Source organism: Hydra viridissima, unplaced genomic scaffold (assembly GCF_058129835.1).
Source record: "Hydra viridissima isolate aposymbiotic clone 2 unplaced genomic scaffold, HvirCarnegie_v1 scaffold_2, whole genome shotgun sequence".
Taxonomy (NCBI): domain Eukaryota; kingdom Metazoa; phylum Cnidaria; class Hydrozoa; order Anthoathecata; family Hydridae; genus Hydra; species Hydra viridissima.
The window spans coordinates 19,900,442-19,920,508 of record NW_028324301.1 but is presented as its reverse complement, the minus strand read 5'-3'; the positions used below and the strand labels follow the sequence as shown (position 1 = coordinate 19,920,508).

Genomic DNA, 20,067 nt, shown 5'->3' with positions numbered 1-20,067 from the left:
TTCCTTTTTCAATTCTTTGAAATATAAGAACATTTTTTAACTCCTAAAAACAAGCTGATTTAATATTTAACAAAAAACAGACCAGTTCTGTTGTATTTTAACAAAAAACAGACCAGTTCTGTTGTATTTTAACAAAAAACAGACCAGTTTTGTTGATGTTTAAAGGAATGATGCTGTATGAGAACATATTATACAGTTTTACATTTACGTTTAGAGTTAAAAAAAAATATTTTACATGTCTATAAAAATAGTAAAATATATATAATACCAAATCTTTAGAAACCATACTAAGAATGCCAAGAAAAAAAATTAAGGAAAAAAAAGTAAAAAAAAAGTTTTAACTAACAACTTGTGTAAAAAGATTCTATCATACACGCTATGTTACAACACATTAAATTTAAATCCATAAAAGTATTCAAATATATCTGCCATTTACAGTTGTAAAAGAAATCCAGTAAACAAAGAAATCCAGTAAATAAAGAGAGTTTTCACAAGAAAAAAATTTAATTTTTAAGTTGGAAAATGGAAAAGTAATTTGTAAAATATTACACAAAAAATTTTAAAGACAAATTTAATCAAAACAAGAACAATATATGTCAATAATCAGCCAGATACCTTAACTAATTTAAAAAGCAAACCAGCAATAAAAGTGCTCAAATATTAAAATAGTCTTAAAATTTAAAAAAATATCCTTTGCAAAAGTAAAGAACTTCTTAAAATTAAAACCATATAAATTAAATTAAGAAAACCTTGCCTGTTGGAGACAAAAAAAAGTTAAAACTATTATTTTACGAAAATAAAATTATTGAAAGATCCACACTGTGACTTTTGTTCTTAAGAAAAATTAAACTCTACTTAGATACTTTTAAAGGGGTTTTATTTTTATCACGCTGCTGTTGGTGTTCTAACATGGAACGATTTAATGCACCAGTCATATTTTCATCAATACGTGTGTAGTCACTTCTTTCGTATATTTCCACATGGGGTTTATGAGAGCAATGTACAGGTGATGTAGTATTTGACTTATAATTTCCACGATATGGATCTTTACCAGTTACCATAATGTAGTTCAAACTTGTATTATTTTGAATTTTTGTTTTCGGAGACATAAGATTTAAGTAGTCACTGGATTGTTTAGCTCGTGTCTTATTAATATTTTCATAAGATCCATCCCCATGGGTCACAGCATCAGAACTATGACTTAAACGCTCTTCATTTAAAGCTTTGACAGCATGATAAATACTAGGATCTTCATCGTCGTACTTTTCAAATTCATTTTTATAATTTTTTAAATGCATAGGTTTAAGCTTCATTAATTTTGAACTATAAACTTGATCTGAACTCACGTTTACATATGAGTCACTATCATCATCACTATGATGTTTTCGGATTACTTTCACATTTTTATCATGTATATCATCATCAAATGAATCATTCAAACTGTTCGCTTGTCTTCCCTTTACATTAACATAGTCAACAATTGGATATTGACCATCTCCAGTTGCATTTTTCCATGTATCAACAATAAGTGGATCAGATAAATGTTTAATAGGTGTATTTTGAATTATTTTTCTCCGTGGTATGGTTTTATCATTATTTACAGAAAATAGGTTCTCTTTGCTACCTTTTAAAGATTCAACATTTCCATACACAGGTTCACAACCAACAGAAAGGGTTAAATTGTCACTTTTGATAAAAGTTGAAGAATCATTTGCTTGAGTTAAATTATTATCTGCAACATTAACATCTAATTCAAAGTTATCTAAGTTGTCAGTGGTTTTATCAAGATTTTCATTAGATGGGAAGCTAAATACAGTTGTTGGTTCTATACCAAGACTGACTGGAGATCGAGGTGGAGGAGTAGGCATTTGCTTACTTTCATTTCGTTTTATACTTGTTTTTCTAATTTTTCCAATAGAGCCTCTTGATGCTTGCTTGTAAGCTGTTGCACATTCAATAGATTTGCGTTGCAGAGAGTTTGAAGTGTCACTTCTATCAGTTATCTTTGTTACATTATCACTTAAATCTGTTTCTCTTTTCAAATTCTCACTGATATCAGGTTTTTCATTTTCATTTTGTGAACCACTTTTTTGCTTCATGATCATATCTCCACTACTGCTTCCAATATTTTTTGAAAAGTTTAGGTTCTTCTCTTCAACATTTAAATCTATATTTATAAAATCTTTTTTATCACTATCCTCGCATGAGCTACTCTCTAAATGAGTCTGAGAATTCTTGTAAGGTAAAGGTGGTGGAGCTTCTGACGTTACAGGGTGAGTTTGACAGCGTGATAATTTCATAGCTTTAAGCATGCTTTCTTCATTCAAAACAATATTTAAATCAGGATTCTTACGCCTGTCTAAACTGTAAAACTTAGATTCATCATTAAAAGAATGACTATTAAAATGTTCAGGTAATTTCCTTACTGGGGTATTTTGGCCTTTATCTCTTTTTTTACGCTTCATGTGATTACTTGCACGTAGAATAACACGCTGAAAAAAATTTTGATCACCTACATTGCGCTTAGCTTGATTCAACTCATCTAGTATTGCTGAACCATGAAAATCAGCATGGATCAATGAACCTGTGTAAAAAAAAAAACAAAAAACTATTGTCTAAAACTTTTTCTAATTAAAAGATTAAGAAAGTAGTTTGTTAAGACCATATATACACACATTTTAAAATCATTTTCAGTTTTGTTTTAAAACTGACAATGATTTACAATGGTTTATTTATGTTCAACTATTTCACTTGCTTTCATTCATTATTATTAGCTTTTTTTAAAATATGAATGATAGATTTAAAACTCATAACTTATTTATCATAGAAGATAATTAACTATGATTACTTCAGTAAATAAAAAGATACAAACACTAAAATGAAATCCCTTCCTCTTTAAAGACAAATCTGTTAGCTTTAATAAAATCAATAAATCCTACTATTTAATAACAATATATAACATTAAAGGGATGCATATATATATATTTTCAAAGTTTATCATTACTAGAACATTTATAAATTTTATTTTTAAATATTTACCATTGTTATCAGCATTATTTCGATTGGTATTGTAATCAAATGCTTTTGCAATTTCATAAGCATTGTTAGGAACCAGAAGATTTACAATTTGACCTTTAGATTTAGCTGCAATTTCAAAAGCAAAATGAGAATTGTCAAATGCTGAATAACGTAAAATATCATTTGAAAACCAGCGACTTATACACTTGTAATGTTTATTAGCGATTATTGAAAAGAAGGTTGGATATAAACGAATTGTAGCTTGACCAGGTTTTAATCGTTGTTTATCAGGAATAGAAATATCAAATGTCACCGCTAAACAAGGAAAAAAAAACTATGGCTGTAAACTTCACAGTTATTACTCAATTTTCAATAAATAACATGAAACTTTTAAAGCACAGTTTAAAACACATTTTTTAAAACAGTTACTAAAACACATCTGCAAGTGTACACATGGAATAAAATTATCGTTCAATAAACAATTAAAAAAGGAAATAATACAAAAGCATACATTCTCCAAAGTGCTCCAAAAGCAAGTGTTTCCATTGGTTACGCACAGGTTTCTGATCAAAAGATAAAATCATCGTCTGTGTAAGTGTTATGATAATCAAGACATTTTCTATCTTTTCATAATACTGAGATACATTCATTCCACAAAAGTCAATCAAGGGTAAGGTAAGTTTTTCTTTTCCAGCACGCTCATGAGAGGCATCTTTATAAAGAAGTAAATACCAATAGGTATCTAAAAGGTTTACAAGAGAATATTGAAATTACTTATCTTTGTTTATAAGGCTTGGAATAGAAAACTCTTAAAGAAATTAATGTTAAAAATAAAATTGATTTTATATAATTATGCTAATTTGAATAGTTTTTTTAGAAAAACATAATTGTTCTCCAATCATAATTACACATCAAAAAGTAAGCACATAAGTGCACAGTCTAGTAATAAAAATATATATGATATTACTAAAAGCCTGTTAGGCCAGTTTCTTTATTTTTCTTATTTTAGATAACAGTTAAGATTGCTGTTTTGTTGCTGTAAAACACTTATTTTGTAAACCATTTTTTATTGCTGTAAAACAGATTTTTTTGTCATGTTTTAACATCAATATTTTTTAAAGTGATGCGGATTGTTTCAGATTTAGCAATGTTAAAGTACAATAAAACACTTTAAAATTGAAAGTAATGATTTACCACAGATGAGGAGGAAAAAAAAAATCAGCCTCTAAATTGTAAATCATTAAGTTCACTTTATAAAAAACATATAAAGGTAATACAAACCCTCTTGGTTTTCTTTTCTAAGTGAAAATCTTATATACAGCTGTTTACTTTCATTTATACTTCATATGATACTTATCAATACTCTGAAGCTGAAGATTATACTTTGAGGTGTACCATTATTAATTAATTAATTAATTAATTAACTAATAATAATAATAATAATAATAATAATAATAACAATAATAATAATAATAATAATAATAATAATAATAATAATAATAATAATAATAATAATAATTATAATAATAATAATAATAATAATAATAATAATAATAATAATAATAATAATAATAATAATAATAACAATAATAATAATAATAATAATAATAATAATAATAATAATAATAATAATAATAATAATAATAATAATAATAATAATAATAATAATAATAATAATAATAATAATAATAAGAAGAAGAAGAAGAAGAAGAAGAAGAAGAGTAATAATAATAGTAATTATATTATTATTAGTTAATAATAATAATTATAATATCTTGAGAAAAACGTTTTTTTTTAAAGAAAAAAAAATTTATATATATCTCAATAGTATTGTTTTGTGACACTTTTTGATTTACTATCAACTTCATCATCATTGATTCACTCTTAAGGACAACTTGCCTGCATAATAATAGAATGGTACAAAATGGAATATATTCATCTCCTTTTAGCTCAGGGACTCATCCTAATTATCATTCCTTACTAACTCTAATCTCTTTTACAAACCTATAACCTGTGTTAAATAAGATTTGTAATATAATATCAACACTGCAGCTTAAATTTTAAAGAGACAGTAGAAATCTTGTATTTGACATCTATCATATATAAACATTACAAACAATATTTTCAAATTGTTTTAAATCTTTTGCTAACCAATAAAAGTGCCTAAAACTTTCCATTATTTCTAATTCATTTTAAATAAAACTATTTTACACAACATTTCTTTATTTTAACAAGAACATATTTTTTATTTTCACACAAAAGGACATGTATTTTCAGCAACATTTTAAAAGTATATTTTGATTATCTCTCTAAAACAAAACATCTAGATCTTTAATTATCCTTTTTTAAATCTTCTTTTTAAAGCTTTAACTAAATAGTTAACTAACAATTATCACTGCAAGTTATCTTAATTTCTGGAAAATAAATGATAGTTGGTAGAAATCTAGAAATAATTTTTTACCATGACCAGCTGCTTTTGGAGACACTTTTTTTAATACAGCCCATCGTTGCTTCCACTAAAAATAGTAAACTATTTTATACTATTGATTTTTGAACTGCTAATATTTAAACAAAAAGTAATTCATAAAAATTCCTCAACTTGAAAGTAATCAGCTAATTTCTTTAAATTGAATAAATAAAGCTTTATTGTCATTTAACTATATTAGCTGATCTTAAATATCAACACTTTGTTTTAATGTTAATATCAAACAATAATGAAGTATATGTAAGTCATCTGAAACAAATTGAATTTAAAATAACTTATATATTTAGACAAAGTTATATACAAAGTTGTATATATATATATATATATATATATATATATATATATATATATATATATATATATATATATATATATATATATATATATATATATATATATATATATATATATACAACCTTTCAAGATATTGCACAATGGAGCAATTTAGTTATTTCTGTTAAAAAATTTCTAAGTGCAAATTCTCCGTTAAAAGTGTTTTGATAATATTTTTTACTAAAAAAAAGTTGTTCAGTATTATCTCAAATTGTTTTTTTGTCAAAGGACTATATATATATATATATATATATATATATATATATATATATATATATATATATATATATATATATATATATATATATATATATATAATGCACATACTTCAATCTAAAATCCAATAGATATAAAAGTATAAAGGTGCATAAAAATCCATATCATGTCATGTATATATGCATATATGTACACTGTCCTCTAAGAGAACTCTAAAATAAAATGGTTTTCAAGGAAACAAAAACATTTAAAATAGTTATAAAACAGTTTTAACATAAAAACTTTTACTAGATATTTGCTAAAATAATTGTGAAATTCTTGTTTTGTTCTTACTTGTATTACTCTTTTCACAGTTTTTTTGTATGAATTCAAAACACTACAAAAATAGTAACATTTTAAAATAAAGGGAATTTTTATGTTAATATCTTTAAATTGTACAACAGCATTGCAATTTAACCAAAAAATATCTATTTTGAATCTAAGATTTTAATTAAGGAAGATGTAATAAATTATAATTATTCTTTCATGTAACATAAAACACTAAAAATGTTGTTTAGTAGAAACTTATAGCTAAAAGATGACAGAATGGCAGGTAATAAATATGTTTTTAAACAAAAAATCATTGATAATTATAATACTGGAGCAACACAAAGTAAATTATGTAAAAAGTATAAATTGCCTATGCGGTAATAAGTCATTTAGCTGATAAATAATAAACCAAAAGAATGGTTAAAATAACTGGTGATGGATAACTGAAGAAAAGTACTCCTTATAATGATCATAAAATTATTAGGTGAAAAAGAATCCATTTGTTAGTGTCAGAAATACAGGGTTGTATAGTTATCATGCAACAAAAAAACCATTTATACTGGTAAAGAACCTAAAAGCATATTTGCAGTTTGCAAAGGCTCACAGAAATAAGACAGTAGAACAGTAGAGATTATTATGGTCAGGTGGGTCCATAATAATCTCTACTGTTCTACTGTCTTATTTCTGTGAGACTTTGCAAACTTAAAATATTCAGATGGTGAACAAAATGTGAGAGGACCAGCTGGCAGATGATTAAAACAAGGTACACTATTGGAACAGTTAAACATGAGGTGATAAGATGGCTTTGGGGTTACTTTTCAGGTTTTTTCAGATCTGGACTTTTTTATCAAATACATAAATACACTGTGACCATTTTCTATAGGCGCATGTGGATTATGTCTTAAAAATGTACTTAACTTTATTTTTATAGAGCATTGCAATAAATTATAAATAAAATATCAAAAAGTAATGAAAATTGTCAAAAATTAATATCAAATTTGAAAATAGGTCAATCATAAATGAATTAAATTCAAAAGATAGCTGACTATTTTCTATAGACGCAGTTCACATTTTTTAACAAAACTATCCAAAAAAAATGTTTTTGTCACATTTTTAGTACTCGATTGGACCTCCTTTGCACTCAATTACTTGATAAATTCGTTTTGGCATACTTTCCACCAAGTTTTCCAGCACTTTTGGCTCCATATCCTCCCAGCATTCTGATACCGCTTCTTTTAGCTCTGCCACAGAGTTATATTGCTTCTGGTCAGCATAGATACGTCTTACAATGATTCCCCAGATGTTTTCAACAGGATTCAAATCTGGACTGCGAGCAGGCCACCACATTTGCTCAATTTTTTTAGCTTCAAACCAAGCTTTAGTCTCGTTACTTGTGTGAATGCTGGCGTTATCTTGTTGAAAAACAAACTTTTTGCGTCGATATTTGTTTTGAAATGGAATCAAACATAATTTTAGCACATCAATGTATTCAGAACTTTTCATTTTGCAAGATGTAAATGCTAAATTTAACTTTCCTGTTGCACAAAACCCAAGCCAAACCATCAAAGATCCACCACCAAAATTCCTTGTCGAAAAATATTTGGGTTCTCTCCTCAAATCATGCCAGTAGCCACTAAAACCATCAGGCCCATCAAGATTAAACTTTTTCTTGTCCGAAAAAATCACCTGGTATTGAAAACAAAAATATTCAGCTATTTAGACATCTCACGTATTTATGAGAATTTAATCTAAAATTTCTTACTTGTTCCCAATCGCGTGCCATGTTTTCACGGGCGAATTCCATCCGTTTCTGTTTGTGAACAGGCTTCAAATTTGGTGCTTTATTCATTTTTGATCTTACAATGTGTGGGCTGTCTTTGAGAACTTTCCTAATCGTCTCCTTGCAAACATTTAAACCCAAATCTGACTTAATTGTTTTCAAACTTTTTGATGAATTTGATGCGAGTCGAACAATCCTGCGTTTTTCACGGTCTGAAACCTTAGATTTCTTTGGTTTCCTCTTGATTGTTGCATAATCTGTTGGATTTTTCAAGAAATTACGGATAACGTGATCTGATCTCTTCAGTCTTCTAGCAATTTCTCGATTTGGAACTTTTTCTCGATGATAAGCCAATATTTGACCTTTTTCAATATTGGTAAGGACCTTTCCTTTCGGCATTTGGTTAAGTTCAACTTAATTTCGACTCACAAGATAAAAAATACTACAGAATATAAGAAATTTGCGACAAAACTTGTAAAAACTTTAGTGCGTCTATAGAAAATTGCCACGTGAATATTAAAAATTTAATTATTTTAATACAATCAAGATAGTTAATAATTAAATGCATAATGGATCATTGTTTTCTTAAATATACTTATTCAAAAGTACCATTAAAACAATTTTATTACCACTGTAACACTGTAAATCCGCTAAATTTTACATGCGTCTATAGAAAATGGTCACAGTGTATTACCTTTTACTAATGAAAATATTCCACTATAATGAGTGTTCCAACAAGACAATGGTCCCAAACACACATCAAAACTCAGTAAATCATGATTTGATAAAAATAAAATCACTGTAATCCAATGGCCTGCATAATCTCCTGACCTAAAATCTATTGAGAATTTATGGAAACAACTTGATGATAAAATTTGCATGGTTTAAAAATACTGAAGAATTGTATCAGGAACTTCAAACTGCCTGGTCACAAATAAAACAACTTCAAATTGACAAAGTTGTTGAGTCTATGTCTCATAGTTTTACTAAGGTTATTAAGAACAATGAATATGCCATCAATAACTTATCTTACATGATTTTGATGATATATTTTTAAAACTTCCTATAGTTTTGGAGTTTTATATATTTTTGCTTTTTGTAACTTTTTAAGTTATACTATTGTGTTAATGTATATCTATCTATATAGATGATTATATATACTTCATCTAAATCAATACTTTTTTTGTATTGAAATCAAAATAGTCAGTAGTGTACTATAATATTTTTATAAATTTCAACATCTATTCCTTTAGTTTTGGTAGACAGCCTATGTAAATATTTGTGTGTAAAATATTGGTTTTCTAGTAACAAATAATTTCAAGAAATTGTTTTGTGATACCTGACCTAGAAAAAATATATATATATATATATTCATACCTTTTTTCCTTCCCTTGTCAAAACAGAGCTTTGTATCAGAGCCATGAAACTGCGACCATTATTTAAATTTTGTATCACATAAATATCTTCCTCATTTGTCACAGATACATAAACATATAATCATGTTAAATCAAAATTGAAAATCTTTCATTCTACAGTAGCATATCTAAAAATTCAATAACATGAAAAAATGCTGAAAGACATTTACATTATTAGTTATGTAAGAAAGTAAATTTGAATTATTAATTTGTGCAGGCAATTGGGTCTGATACTGGTCACTTTTTAAATCCTCTATTCACTTTAAATCAGCTTGATTTTTCTATCATAAAGGTAACTGGAATAAGGTGTTCAGTGGTATTTACTTTTAGCATGTTATTTTTTAATAATTGTTTAACAGCTTATTTATTTTACATAATGATGTGTGGAAGTACAATTTTTACTACATAACATACATACATACATACATACATACATACATACATACATACATACATACATACATACATACATACATACATACATACATACATACATACATACATACATACATACATACAAAAATACATATATACAAAAATACATACATACAAAAATACATACATACACAAAAACATAAAAGCATGCATACAAACCTATAAACATACGTATAACTTAGGGTCCAAATAATCTAACTAAACTACTATATGAAAATGCTTATTTAAAAATAGATATAACATTTAGTTAATTTTTTAATTTGATCGCAAATTAACAGGCATAATCAACTAAATAATTCATAAAATAAGTAACGTTTCGAAACTAATAAACAAATTTTTCAGCATTCACAGTATGTATACTAAAAAATGCGTTTAGTTAGATTCTACTCCATGGGATCAAGTCTTAGCTAGACGCCATTTTGTTTAATGACGAAAATTTACTACAATCAAACAGTTTAAAAATTACAAAAAAAATTAATTCGTCATAGCGTTACTTGGTAATAATACTATGATCTTTTTTTTTGTAAACAACTCGCTGATGACATCAATAGTTGATAAGACACTTGGGTAAAATCTGAAAAAATTTTCAGATAAAAAACTTAAGATTTTTTATACGCAGTTTTTTGGAATGTTAAATCAGCTTTTAAAGCTCGTATGTAAAGATAACTAGTTTACTATATCGTATTATATTATGAACAGATTATTACGATCTCTTAACCTCAATTATTGATGAATAAAATGCATGTTTCAAGTATGCATTAGTAAATAGTGACGTATTTCAAATTTTAAAGGTTAGCGATGTGATAAAAAAAGTGAGATGCATTTTTTAATATTAATAAGAACCCCACCTCCCCCCACCTCCCCCCCCCCACCCCCACCACCACCACCCCGACCCCGCTGCATTGAAGATCAGTGTTTTTAATCGTTTTCATCGAAATTTCCATTATAAAAAAAATAATAATCTAAAAAATGTGTAAGTTTTGAGTTTCACCATTGTTTAACGAACAAGGTTTAGGACATGAGATATATTTTCAAAAGGTCCAAAAAAAAGTAAAAATACTTAATTCTTAAATTTTGTTTTCTTTAAACAGGCTATAAATTTTTTTTTTAAAACAGAATGTAAAAAAAAAGAAAAAAAAAAAAAACTTTGGTTGAACATTTTTTGCTCCATCCTTATCGGTTGGCTTATTGCAACTTTTGTAACTTTTATCGGTTGATTCTTATGCAACTTTTGGATTCACTTGAGCAAGTTCGATCTCTGGGACCTTCTTTCTCGGTCCGAGTTGACGTACGTTTTTTGCTCGGTCTAAATAAAACTGGACAGAGGCAAACGGCCTTCATTCTCCAACTGTTTTAACCAACCGTAAAAAAAAAAATCTAAAACTTTTTTTAAGGGAAACTTTTACAACCTTTTAACAACATGCAGATCCCAAAGTGAACTTTTAATTTATTGTGCAAGACTAGAAAATGTCTATTTTGCTAGATTTTCCTTTACGTGAGTAATATAAGCTAGTTAACATTACAAAAACACTTTTCAAATTACCTTGCTTATCATGCATAGGTGAACTTATAACAGCCTATTGTCTCACCAATATACCACACATTAATCTTCGTAGCGACAATTTACATATTGATTTCACACAGACTAAGACTCTAATCGCTGATGCGTCAGAACAATAACTTTTTAGTAAAAATGCTAAATTTTGCTTGAAAGCCTATTTTTAGAGCAGAAAAATCTTTTCTTATTGTTTGTGATGCTGAAGAGAATCATGGATGTGATTTAAAAGAATTTCTAAATTGAAGCATTTTTTCTAAACTGAAGCATTTTTTATTAAGAGTAAAAACATCAATACACATGTAATTTATACTTTATAACATTAAGTTATGATGTCAAGACTTTTCATTTTTAATAAACGATAAATAGTAATATTCGACTTTTCAGATTGATATAAAGATGCTTAATGTTAATTTTTAGTTTTTTGAAATAAAAATCGATGGCATTGAGCACAGATTATGTATCTACATAATGCTAGTATTAAGTCAACTAAATTTTAAAGTTTTTAAAATATGCAAAATTACATTTTCTTATTTAAAAATTGTTGGAATATTGTTGGAATAGTGGATTTCGGAAATGCAATACTTTATTACAAAAAAAATATTGCCTTTTTTTATACTTCAGTTCTTAACGCGTTCTTAACTTAAAATGCAAATGCTATATCTCAGCTCTAAGTCGTTAAGTTCCCCTTATTTAAATGTAGTAATGAGAACATATACACTTCATGTATATTTATAAGTTGAACATGCTTAGAAAAAAAATGCATTAAAATGTTTACATACAAAAAAACAGCAAACGCTGTTTCAGATACCTTAATCATACTTTGTTTACTTTGCTGAAAATGCATGAAGCGTTGTTAGTGCGTTTGAAGTGCAACTGTGAGCAATTTGATGCAAAATTAATGGACTAAATCAAGTTCGAAATATTAGCGTCGAGTAGGAACCTTATCGGTTTATTGTAATCTCTTCATTTCGGAAGTTTCATTAAACCTTTTATGAGAATACAGGCTTAAAGATGGCTTATCGTTGGACACTTGCCATATTGATGATATCAACCGTTACTGCGCGTAAGCGATTGACTTTGTATTTTATTTTTGTTTTTGTTTTTTTTTAATCTTTTTTTTCGTAAATTAGGCGCCTTTTGTCTTACACTTCATTTTTTTGGTTAAAGTAGTGAATTTAAATTTGAATTTTTATAGAGCAAATTACTAGTGATACAAAAGTACAAGATGACGACGAATGGAAAGAATCACTTTTGGACGAACAAGCATGTGAGAGATTTATTGAGTTATATCACAACATATATATCACAAAAGTGTTAAAAGAATTTAACATGTTTGAGGCCTATTTTTACATCCTAATTTGTTTATTTAATTCCAGCTCAAAAACAGGCTACTCCAAAAGCGATGGAAGGCGATATGGATTTGATAACTCTAAGTAGATATATTGATTCAAAAGCAAGCGTGACCCCAACTTTAGATAAACAAAAAAGTTCTAAAAAACCTGGTCATTTACCTGAGAAACGCTCAATTCCATTTCAAATTGAATGGCTGACGCAAGCATTGGTTGGGGAATCACTGGGTCAGTGAAACTATTATGCAACATGCATTAGTGGCTATTAAGTATTTTTGCAATAAAATTAAACGGTTTATTTTAATAGCAACAACTGGTAGATAAATATAAATATTAATCGACTTTAAAAAAAAAGTAACTAGTAAAAAGTAAGTAAGGATCGATTTCTTCTTTAAAAATACCTAAAAAATAAATTTAAAAAAATATAAACGATCAAATTGAAGGGTACTCTTAGCTTAAAACTTTCTTTTTTAATTTTTCAGAAGCGATAGTCGACAGAAGTAGATGTGAACTAGCCATAAAAGAAGCAATGGAAGAAATTAAAAAAAAGACTTGTATAAGATTTACACCACACGTTAAAGAAACAAATTACATATCTTTCTCTTTGAACAATGTTGGGTGAGAATGAACACTTACTTTTTATAAGGCCAAACGAGCTGTTCTAACCAAAAACGTTATTAACTTTCGAGTTTAAAAACAAACAATATATTATTTTTAGTGCGCTGGCAGATATAGGAGTGGAACCTGGAAAACAAAATATTTTAATTACAGTGAGAAGCTGCTATATGGGTTAGTGGCTGTAGAACACTTTTTCATACATTTGTTGTTGGTGATTCATGAGTTACTCGAAACATTGGCTTTAGTATCAAACAGAATTTTGTCAATTTATAGATTAGTGAATAACCCCGTGATGACAGAGTTTTTATTTTGACTCGATGCTTTCTTCTTGAGTACTGATTATGCTAATTTTAAAGAAGTTCATTTATTTAGGTACAATTTTACATGAGATTCTCCACACTCTTGGTATGATGCACGAGCATACTCGAATGGACCGCGATAGTTACATTGACATCAACATTACAAACATAAAAGATGGTTCGGTTTTTTTCTCTTCCTTTACAATTTTTTTTTTTTTTTCTTTCGATTTTTTTTCTCTGCGATTCAAAAAGACATTAATTCGATATATAATTATATTGTTGCGCGTATCAACTTTTGGCTTATTTTTTATAATATTCTTTTCTCATCAACTTTACAGAACTTTTATTTTTGAAGGAATGATAAAGAATTTTGAAAAGTATCCTCACCTCATTGGAGATGATTTACCGTGAGTAATTTTTTAAAGTTACAAAGCCATCTCTATCAAAGACAGTTATGAAAATTTAGGAGCAGGTTTATTCTCTACCTGAAGAACTGGTGTCTCATGAGATTTACCAACAATATTGTCGTGATTTTTTTTTCCTAAAAAAAAAGTAACTTGCCCCGTGAGAGTTAACTTTATTTAAACGCGATTTCATATTTGGCTTTGATTTGGTAGTGTTAAAACTAAAAAAATTTCTTTCGCATTTTAAAAATTCATTTTTCATTTCCATACTAGTAATTTGTAATTATTTTAGATATGATTATGATAGCATCATGCATCCACCCGCTGACTGGTTTTCCAAGGATCCAGAAAATCATGAAACATTGAAACCAAACAATATTATGTACCACGGACAAAGATTAGGTCAACGTAACGGACTAAGTAAACTTGATGCAGCTAAGTTAAACACAGCCTTTCAAGTAAGACTTTTTGAATTTGACAGAATATCATTCTTTTCTCCAAAACTTTTATATTAACAAGATCTTAAGGTCTAAAGAAGTAAATAGTGTTTGAAAACACTTCGAGTTAAGCTCAAGTGTCAGGAGTTGAAAAGATAAAAAATATCGTTTCAACTCCTAAATTTAAAACAAACTTAGTAACAGCTTATATACAGTAACAAAACTTACAGATTGGTCACATTGATCTTTTAACCTTTGTAAATACTTTTTGTGGCTAGTGCTTAAAATTACGCTCAAAGGTCTGAACTCCAGAGGAAGATTTAATCTAAGATTAAAACTTACAATGCCGAAAATAGCAAATACATAAATAATCAAATAAGAGGCATTTGAAAACCGTCTGAAATTACGAATAATTTGCAGAACTCAACGTATATTTCAATAAATTTTTCGTTCAGAAAAAAAGGCGGTTGATCGGTGTAAGATGCGCATTTTTTTTGTAGACGCTGGTCGCCAGACTCGAAAGATCAGTTAGATAGTGCAATTATGCAAAAAAAAGTGTTTAATATCATAAGTTAACCACAAAATTGAAAAAATAATCCACAAAGGATAAATTCAATTTATTGAATTGAGCTTTATTTTGCAGACAGTCAAGTTGATCGATAATTACAATCAATTATAACAAAATGAAGAAAACATAATATTTTGAAAAGTTTTTAAAATTTTATATGAAAAGATAAAATTTTTTAAGATTTTTAAAGGAGTGTAACTTTTGAAAAAGATCGACTTTTTCCAAATTCCGAGTTTTAATTTTTGAAAAAACTCAGAGTTTTTCAAGTCTAAGGTGTCAAATCTTTTTTTAAAAAAAAAATGTTTTTTTTTAAAAAATCTTTTTGGAAGCTCCGCCTTTAAAAAAGTAGAACGTTTTTAGAAACTCGCATTTTATTTTTTGAAAGAAATTTAAGTGTTTTTTTTATAGCTTCGTTTTTAAAAAAAGTCCAACTTCTTTAAAAAATCCATTTGTCGTCTTTTATTAAAGTTTGACCTTTTATAACTTCGTCGTTTAAAGCAATTACATTTTTTTGAATGTTTATTTTAAAATTTTTTGTTTTTTGAAACTCTTACAGTTTTTTTTGTTTCAATCTTCAACAAAGGATAGTTTCGTTTTAGTATTAAAAAATCAAAGAAAACTATATTTGGATTAAAGCAAAAAAAAAAAAAAAATCAAATACAAATGAAGAAAGAACAATAATAAAAAAGGTTGTGAACTTTAAAAATAATTTTGTTTGTTATTATTTTTTCCAACAGATAAAGCGGAATATAAATTTCAAATAAAAATAAACATACGCCCCAAAAAATAAACAAGAAAAGACGTTTGTAACAAAGAGACCTTAAAATCCTCTGAAAATTTAATTTAAGTTTTTTGAAAGATGATAATGGAACTTTTTTAAAAAGTCGGCTTTTTTAAAAAACGAAGCTTTGAAAAAGCCAAACTTTTTTCAAAAAATGACATTAACACTTTTTTAAAAAATTGACTTTTTATAAGTGAAAGCTATAAACTATATTTTTATAAACTATATTTTTATAGCTTTCATTTTTCTAAAAATTCAAAACTGGAATTTGGAAAAAGTCGACCTTTTTCAAAAGAGCTTTTCAAAAAAATAAATAGATTTTGGCACTTTTCCAAATCTAAAATGAACAATAGATTTTAAAAATTTTCATAATACTTAGCCTAGTAAACATGATGGAACTTTATCAATTAAAAATTGTTTCAGCAAAACTTGCATAAACTTTTGTTTCATCAGACACTTCTATTGCATCATTCGTAATTTGTTAAATATCATGTTGGTTATGTGATGCCAATATAGCAAATAACATATGTTGATTTTTTTCGATCTTTGATATTTTTTTTTGTATTTAGCATAATGTTCACGTTTTTATATTTGCGGAATTTTTTCTGTAACACCCATTACATATAATGTAAAATTTGTAAAAGCTATAATTATATAAAAATATAAATATTATATTATCATATGATGTAAATTATGTTGTATAGTTAAATATAGCTAAATATAAATATTGTTAAACATTACTTAAAGATGTTGGTAAATATTATTAATAATTACTAAACCTAAAATATTATAGGAACAAGGAACCTTTATGCTTGAGCAATTAGCCTTTTGAGTGTTTGTTTGGGGAGAAATGGGGAGTGCAGCATGATATCTACTTTAAAATCTATTGTCATCTTTAATTTTTTTGGGATTTAAAAAGCTTTGTGGTTTATCACAAAGTATAATGTTCTTCCAACGCTTTAAATACAATATCATTAAAAGTATTCAGCAATATTTATAAATAGAATTTCTTCCAAAAAAAAATTTAGAAGTTAGAAAAATATTTGAAAATGCTGATGGGTGAAATTAATCTTATGACACACTCCAGAAATTTTAGGAATTTTATACACAGAAAAAAAGATCTTATTTTCAACTCTAAATGAGTTTCAATTATTTTACTTAAATGATATTTGCTTTAACCAATAAAGAAATGATTTATTTTCTGAGCAATTTTTTCTGCGTTGTATTAACAGTAAAAAATGTAATGAGATCACGATATCATGTTTATCACGTGATAGAAGGATTAATGTATTGAGTTGTTGATTATTACCCAAAGATTTTGATGTAAAAGATTAAAAAATTCAAAGTTTTTTAAATATTGTTAATGAATTGTAACTTTATAGTTTCAAAAAACACAGTTTAAATAAATCTATTAGTGGTCTTACTTGATTATGATGTTCTATTAGTGATCTTACTTGATTATGATGTTCAACGTCTTTGGTAAGGTGGTCCAAATTTTGTATTTATGTAAATCCGTGGGCGAGATGGGTTCCTGATTTTTTACCGGGACAGATGTTTGTTAGGATCTATAAGAGCTTATGTTTACGATGTTATCTTTCTAATTTTTTTCTAGATAAAATTAATATTTAAATCTCAAAATATTTCAACAGATTTTAGAAGATAAAAACGTTTGTATAACATTTATAAATTTTTATACAATATTTAAAACTATAGTAAATAGTTTGTATTGTTTGAAAAAAACTGTTAGCAATTTTAAAGTTGGAAAGGCTTATCAATCAAGCAAGATTGAGAGTTTTTACCATTAAAGTTTTAATAAAATGAATAAGAAATATATATTTTTGATAACCATTATGCTTTATTTACACAAATATTATCATTATGTTTTAAATATATCATTATCCTATATGTATTGTTATTCATTTGCATTTATTATGTCATAGATCATTTATTTACATATAACTTTTTCTCGATTGAATAGCGATCTTTTAGAAAACTCATGCCTTAAGTCTATATGTAATGTATATAATAGCTTTAGAATTTTGAATATGAAGTTTAAATCTAGCTTTAATTTTAAAAGTTTTTAAAAACGACTTGATAATAAAGATTAGAAGGTTTAGTCTAAAATATTGATTGCCAGGCAGAAGACGAAAGAAGTCCACTTAGAACTATAACGCTATCATTTTCTTTTTTTAAGAAATATATGCTGTTCTAGGTCCGCAAATTGTTGAGGGCATAATAACATTTTACACCGACCCCCCCCCCCCCTGGATATTTGTACTACCTTTAAATCATGTTTAATTCTTTTTCACAGCGTAGTAAGTGAAAAGGCTAAAACGACATTGTTTAGTTTACATTCAAAGATTCTGTTTTGAAAAAGTATTTGGTAAATTTCTAAGGATTATATGAGTTATACGTTAAAGTTTCATGCTCGCCGCGCTTAACCCTTCTTTTTTGTCACTCTATTCTTACAACCAACGGGAAATCTAAATATAGATCATGCTGTTCCTTTGTTAAATGGTCACATGTATTAATCTATAAACATTTCTTAAACTTAAGAAATATAAGCAAATAAGTGATTATTTGATCCTTAGTAAACCATTAAATTTATTTGACTATATTTGAATGAGTTTGTTTCCAGACTAAATTTGAAACTGCAATTTTGTAACCGTGCAAATTTAGCCTGGAAGCATTTCATAATTCAATAGATCAACCAGTAGAAAACTTCTTAATTAAGTAGAAATTCAAGCTTCTTCTTTTCATGATTTTATATATTTAAAAGGATAAAAAACTTTTTTTTTATATACAAATTAAGTACCCCTCTCATGTTTATTAAACGTGCCAAGTTGCTTTTTAAAAACGTCAGGAATCTGCCCTATTGTGCGTGTTCCAAGATTTGTTGATCAATCGACCCCAAAAAAGACTCATATAAAAAATCATATTAGAGAATTGTGCAGAGGTTGTCGCCCTCGAGGGTTAATGTCTTTGGAGATGATTATCTGTAAAAATGTGTAAATAATTTAAAATATCAGTGTTCTATAATAATTATGTCTGTTGGGTTATTAAGTATTTTTTTTGGTTATCAAGTACTTTGTTTTATTTAAATCAAATCATAAAAACTAATGAAGATGTTGGGTAATTCGAAGTCTGTTTAGTATTACATCCGGTCTAATCTTCAATCTTTATTTATACTATTATTTACAAAGTTATTTTCTGTTGTTCAAATCATCACTTTTTTTTTATAAGTATAATTGAACGTAATTCGTTAGATTTCATCATTGATTTTCATCGTTTTTTTGATGTTTTTAAATACTAAAAATCTTTTATAAATATAAATATAAAAAGAAACTTCTACTCTAAAAAAAAGATCAAACTTTTTACCAAAGTTTGCGAATTTTGGCCAAAAGTTCAAATATATAAAAGTAAAATAATATATTTTTATAATTTTGTTTAGTGTCCAGAAAAGTTTCTTGATAAACAAGAATTACCGCTACCTGATACACCGCAACTGAACCCACCAAAAGAAGAAAAGTCATCTCCAACACCAGCACCATCAGACACTACAACTGCTAAAACTACGAAGACAACACCGAGTGAGAACGAGCAAGAAGATCTCTCTACTGAAGCTCCTGATATAAGCGAGGAGAAAAGCGATGACGACTCCGATGACGTATCAGAAACTGACGAAAACCAAAAACCGCTTCCAATACCGGATGGTAATGACAAGCCTCCTATCCCTTTGCCGATCCCAGAACCACCAAGAAATTACGAAAGAAGAAAAAATATACGAAAACATGCTTTAAAGTTAAACAAGCGAAGAAAACATAAAAATTGAAAATGTCAATGAGCGACCTTACATATTAAAGTGCGATATAGCTGATAATTAGAATACTAATATATATATTTTTGTTATTTTATGAAAAAAAATAGCATTTAAATTTTCACATTTTCTTTGCTCTTTCGAGCTTTTTTTAGCGTTAAAACTGACACGCGTTTCAATTTGAGCTTTTCCTTAAAAATCAATTTCTTAAAAAAGGACTTTGGAGACAATATAAAAAACCAAGC

The 20,067-nt window shown here is 27.2% G+C and overlaps 2 protein-coding genes across 4 annotated transcripts; one reads left to right on the top strand and one right to left on the bottom strand.

Moving 5' to 3' along the window:
- Window positions 1-147: 147 nt before the first annotated feature.
- Window positions 148-17,556, bottom strand: LOC145198224 (uncharacterized). 3 transcript variants are annotated; one of them, XM_090079794.1, is made up of 6 exons: window positions 17,430-17,556; window positions 9,519-9,684; window positions 5,480-5,534; window positions 3,530-3,760; window positions 3,040-3,333; window positions 148-2,584 (listed from the first exon to the last, which is right to left on the bottom strand). In XM_090079794.1, the coding sequence occupies exons 2-6, from the start codon at window positions 9,561-9,563 to the stop codon at window positions 852-854; spliced, it is 2,358 nt and encodes a 785-aa protein (XP_089935920.1). In that variant the 5' UTR covers window positions 9,564-9,684; window positions 17,430-17,556; the 3' UTR covers window positions 148-851. The 3 variants fall into 3 exon arrangements, with proteins under 3 accessions (XP_089935920.1, XP_089935921.1, XP_089935919.1); XM_090079795.1 differs by lacking the exon at window positions 17,430-17,556 and adding an exon at window positions 14,885-15,086; XM_090079793.1 differs by lacking the exon at window positions 17,430-17,556 and having other exon boundaries at window positions 9,519-10,439.
- Window positions 12,376-19,946, top strand: LOC145195474 (protein SpAN-like). The gene is made up of 9 exons (XM_090079796.1): window positions 12,376-12,612; window positions 12,745-12,816; window positions 12,926-13,126; window positions 13,381-13,516; window positions 13,617-13,687; window positions 13,889-13,993; window positions 14,171-14,222; window positions 14,512-14,677; window positions 19,457-19,946. The coding sequence occupies exons 1-9, from the start codon at window positions 12,561-12,563 to the stop codon at window positions 19,835-19,837; spliced, it is 1,236 nt and encodes a 411-aa protein (XP_089935922.1). The 5' UTR covers window positions 12,376-12,560; the 3' UTR covers window positions 19,838-19,946.
- The last annotated feature ends 121 nt before the right edge of the window (window positions 19,947-20,067 follow it).

What these genes read in the sequence shown, in the direction of transcription:
- LOC145198224 (XM_090079794.1), bottom strand. Translation starts at nt 9,563, where the DNA reads ATGGCTCTGATACAAAGCTCTGTTTTGACAAGGGAAGGAAAAAAG. An exon ending in TGACAAGGGAAGGAAAAAAG is followed by an intron (nt 5,535 to 9,518) that starts GTATGAATATAT and finishes TACTATTTTTAG; the next exon opens with TGGAAGCAACGATGGGCTGT. An exon ending in AAATAATGCTGATAACAATG is followed by an intron (nt 2,585 to 3,039) that starts GTAAATATTTAA and finishes TTTTTTACACAG; the next exon opens with GTTCATTGATCCATGCTGAT.
- LOC145195474 (XM_090079796.1), top strand. Translation starts at nt 12,561, where the DNA reads ATGGCTTATCGTTGGACACTTGCCATATTGATGATATCAACCGTTACT. An exon ending in CATTACAAACATAAAAGATG is followed by an intron (nt 13,994 to 14,170) that starts GTTCGGTTTTTT and finishes TTATTTTTGAAG; the next exon opens with GAATGATAAAGAATTTTGAA. An exon ending in CTCATTGGAGATGATTTACC is followed by an intron (nt 14,223 to 14,511) that starts GTGAGTAATTTT and finishes TAATTATTTTAG; the next exon opens with ATATGATTATGATAGCATCA.